The sequence below is a fragment of the Morone saxatilis genome, unplaced genomic scaffold (assembly GCF_004916995.1).
Source record: "Morone saxatilis isolate NCDOM2014 unplaced genomic scaffold, NCSU_SB_2.0 Contig8, whole genome shotgun sequence".
NCBI lineage: Eukaryota > Metazoa > Chordata > Actinopteri > Moronidae > Morone > Morone saxatilis.
This window is the reverse complement of record NW_023340257.1, coordinates 18,000,057-18,004,548: the sequence shown is the minus strand read 5'-3', so window position 1 is coordinate 18,004,548 and position 4,492 is coordinate 18,000,057. Positions and strand designations below refer to the sequence as shown.

The 4,492-nt window shown below is 39.7% G+C and overlaps 1 protein-coding gene and 1 pseudogene across 1 annotated transcript in view; both read right to left on the bottom strand.

Annotated features, from left to right (window-relative positions):
- Positions 1 to 3,980, bottom strand: part of LOC118342068 — a 4,741-nt pseudogene extending 761 nt beyond the window's left edge.
- Positions 3,981 to 4,343: 363 nt separating this feature from the next.
- The window catches only part of LOC118342066 (extracellular calcium-sensing receptor-like), a 1,954-nt gene continuing 1,805 nt past the window's right edge, over positions 4,344 to 4,492 (bottom strand). The window contains exon 5 of the mRNA XM_035680496.1: positions 4,344 to 4,349. Within this exon, the coding sequence (XP_035536389.1) occupies positions 4,344 to 4,349 (6 nt within the window). The remainder of the gene's footprint in view (positions 4,350 to 4,492) is intronic.

Genomic DNA, 4,492 nt, shown 5'->3' with positions numbered 1-4,492 from the left:
TGTGCCTCTCTGCTGCAAGAAACACCAAAACACTTCAAGATTTGGCTCCACCTCCTGGCTTGGAGGCCTTGAAGACAGCCAGAACCAACCACGGTTTTTCACCAGGATGCATGAAATGCACAAGCACAACAAGCTTGATCCCAAATTGCCTGCATCGTCTCAGCTGGCATGTCCATAGCCTGGGACGGCCATACTAACAGCAGTGAACACAGAGAACATAACTTATAATGTGAAACAGCAACAGCTGGAAACTCCAGTTCAAAGAAATTGTTTGGCTCGTACTATAGGAATGTACTGCGATGATGGATATACAGATGCCACAGGACAACAGCACAGATACATTCGGTGCGCCAAGTCAGAAAAGTGAAGGCAGCTGGTTCAGGCTGCATAACCCAGGGGCTCTCATGGTAGGAGAAGGAACTCTGTTTGTTTAGGAAACACCAGCGGTACACAGCTGGGGCCAGACCAGAAGTCCTCATGGACACACTGATTGCACACACAGGCTCCCCTTTCTTTCTCGCCATGCGTGTACCTGGAGGACAGCTCTCACTGCACACTGATCGAGGTGGCTATGGGGAGTAAAATAAATATCTGTTTTTTACACCACTTTAGACTGCTATAATGAGGTATCCATGGGCCAAAAAGTAGGTGTCACAAATCATAAATAACCTTTTTTAATGGAAAGTTCCAGAAGATTTTGTCTTCCTCAATCGTGAGTTCTTCTCCTTTGAAGGCTGATCTCTTAATCTCACCCACATTCTGAAGTTTAATTCTTCCATCAGGGAGCCATAGCCAGTTCATGATATCATATATTGGTAAGGCATCACCATTCTCATCAAATGACACTTCATCACCAAACGGTGTGGTGAAGTTGACTTTTCCCATGTAATACACAAGCTATGAATTACGTAATAAGGGACAGAGGAAAACCAAAGTGGACTTTAAAATAATTCTATATTACCATGGTGAACACAGTGATACCTAGTATTCAATTATCAATGTGCATACTACACTTGTGAACATATGAAGAGATTTATCTATTACTGACTTACTAATAATATTCACTACTATAAGCGGTAGGGGAAATCGTTCTGCTTGGCACCTTATGATTCATAACCTCATAGTTTTATATTTAATCCTGTACTCCAAATGGGGGTCGAGACCTGAATCAGGAGTTGCCAAAGCTTCATGGGGGGTTTATTTATAAAGTTTAGATTATTAACAGCCTCCTCCTGCATTGGAGTTCAAACAACCAAAGAGTTAAAAGGACAATGAGAAAGAAACAAAAATAAATTATGTATTATTGCAAAAACAACAACAACAACAACAAAAAACGCAACACAGAAAATTCTATAAAATATTTCTAAAAATATCAGGAAAACTAATTTCTGATGATACTCACAAGAAATAATCTGCTCAAAATTCATCCAAATCACTTGTTTTATATCAACGTCTTACAGTGGGTTCATTATTTAGGTTCACTGTACAGTTTATCAGTGGATCTATACTGTTATTATTGTATATAAAATGAAATATCCCAAAAATATGTCACTGAGTCAGGGGTCGTCAGTTTACTCAATGATAGGAAAGGAGTCTCTTAATGACAAAGGTTGGGAACCACTTAACTAAAGCATGATTTAGTGTAAACCTGATACCTGCCATGGCTCCAGTCTTTGCAAACTGCCACAGCTGTGCCCGCTGAAAGGCCCTCTCCCTGGCTCACACCGCAGCATGTCATCAAGGGCATAGGCCAGAGCATACACAGCCTTGTACACATTATACTCTGGCCTGAGGTTTGAAATGTCCAAATACTTAGTCTCCATATCTTCTAGATCTTCCTGTCCAGTGCATAATACTCCCCCACCTTCCACCCAACCTGCTGGAGTCGGTGCAAATCTACACTGAAATGAGTATTCCCAAAACTCTTTTACCTGAAATGCATAAAAAATGCATGTTATCAGAAAAAATATTCCATCAATTTGTCTTTAAATTGTAAGGTTAAACGTTCACCATGCTATTTCCGTTGCTGTTGTTGTGGTGTTGGTCAGGACGTATTTGTAAAAGGAATTCCCGGAGTCCTGGTATTTCTCCTCGACGGATGGCGATGCCCAGTGTGCCAGCCAGGTATGGCATAAGGTGGGGGGTCTGGAACACAGTAGCTGCTGTCCAAGCTTCACTGGCAATCCACTGCAGGCCTGTCACATTCTGCCTCACCACCTGTGCATTATACTTAATGTATGAATACATACTGCCATGCAACTAAAGTAGTGTCTTATGTTTACACAGTATAACGGTTTACACTGTCTTACTCATTTATGAACAGGTGCAATCCTGTGTTTTACACAGTATTATGATCAAAGAGATGCACATCAATATACATGGAGTTCAGAGTAATTGGTTTGAGCAAGTGATTTAAATCTATTTTTACAGGTCAATATGTGATTGTAACTTAAATCCTTCAGTGTGATGAATAAAAAAATTTGTAGTATAATTAAATTAAGTGATATTTTAAAAGCCAACCTCTTCCATGAGGTTAATCATGTGATTCTCATGTGCAAACGCAATGACTACACGAGCTGTGGACTTTTTCATCACATTCACAATCCTCCTTAGTTCAGCTGGGTCACGGCCCCAGGGCAAAACTTCTAAGAAGGCCAGACAGCCTCTACCAGAGTGAACAAAGTCAGATTGGAAGGATCGAGCGGCGTGGAATCCATAGTCATCATCACCGATCAGCAGACCTGCCCAAGTCCAGCCAAAGCGTTTTAAAATCTGAATCATAGCACGCACCTGAGTAAAAACAGAGTTGAGAGATTAGTTCACATACAGGCTGGAATAATCTCTCCGTAAAATCTGATAAACTGGTTCATGTTTAATTATTGAAAAAAATATATGTTTTTCATTGCAGTGAAGTGTTGTTATTTCTGAGGAGTGTTTAATTTCACATGCTTTCTGAATTTTCATTTTGCTGATAGATGGTCACCTGGAAAGCATCACTTGGGATCGTCCTAAAGAAGGATGGAAACTTTTGCCGGTCACTCAGGCAGGAACATGTGGCAAAATAACTCACCTGTGAGAGAGACAGACTGTACATCCTAAAAACATTCAAGGCCTTTTCCAGCTCTTTTAACTCTTTACAGTTCATTACTCCATGTTTACAAATGACATTAAATTTAAAATTAAATCAGTATTATCCAAAAGCACTGTTAGATGGCAAGGCGGAAAACTTACCATGGGTACTCTGTACAAACCTAAGACAGTGGAGATGGCAATAGAACGTGTAGAGGAAGAATCACCCACAATCCCTAGGACTGGAGGGGTTCCTACACATGTCTCATCTAATATGAACTGCTCCTCTTGACCACTGACTAACGACAATGCTGCACGGAATCCAATCCCTAGATGACACATTATATAAAGACTGTATCCAGAGTCACAATTAACGAACAGGATTGGGTTGGTCAGTTTGATCATCATTCAAGGACACAAAATGGAGCCATTGTGTCTGGACCTGCTGAATACTAAAACATCAAAAAAACTAACAGAAAGAAATACAAACTTTTACTAATTTAAAATACAACACAACATGTACTGTTACACAACTACTGTTGCAACCAATATAAGAAAGTTGAAAAGAAACAATATTATAATCTTAATTTAAACGGTGCAAAACATGTTTTTTTTTATTACTTTTTTTTCTTTAGTTATCCCTGCTTTCCCTGACAGACTCACCCATGGCAGGTAGGCTGTTGTGGCTCTGAGGTAAAAGACAGGTCAGGAAAGACAGAAAAAAAGTTGATCTCAAACAGCCCACCGAGAACCACATCGCCAGCCTTGTGCATCCCACTTAAATGAAACTGTTCCTGTAACCGGCAGGAGGAGGAGGAATAAAGAGGGGAGGACACAGCAGAAGAAATGTAGGAATACAACAAAATGAAATACATAAGCAAGGACAAGTTGATTACTAAACATGTCCACATGGCTTTCCTCCTGTTTAGCCTTTTCCTGAGCCCAGTCAGTTTTATTGCTATCACAGCCCCTTTTATTAGTTAGTAGTGTTGTCATCAGGGCAAAGACAGGGGTCAAAAAGGGGCAGGGCCTTAAATGCATTTGAGATTCATTTTGTATTGAGGCAGAGTTGATTAGTGCACTTTTAATGACATACATACCTAATGTGAATGTCAAATTAAATTGACATTGATGTGTAAGTTATATTATAACGTAGACTGTTTTACCTCACCTGAAAACATCAAGTTGCATTGTTGAAAGTTTTCTTCAGAATCACTGTGCAGTTTAAAACCTGAGCAGAGTTTGTACCAAATGAAACTCACCAAATGCACAAATCAGCCCTGAGAATGTGGATTTAACTATTACACATTAACACAGTTTGTGCAATTCAGGCTAACATATTATAGCTCTAATGCTTTTATTTAATTTCATAGATTACTGTTTGTTTTTTTTGTAGTCCACATGGAGCGAAGCCTGTGAGCTA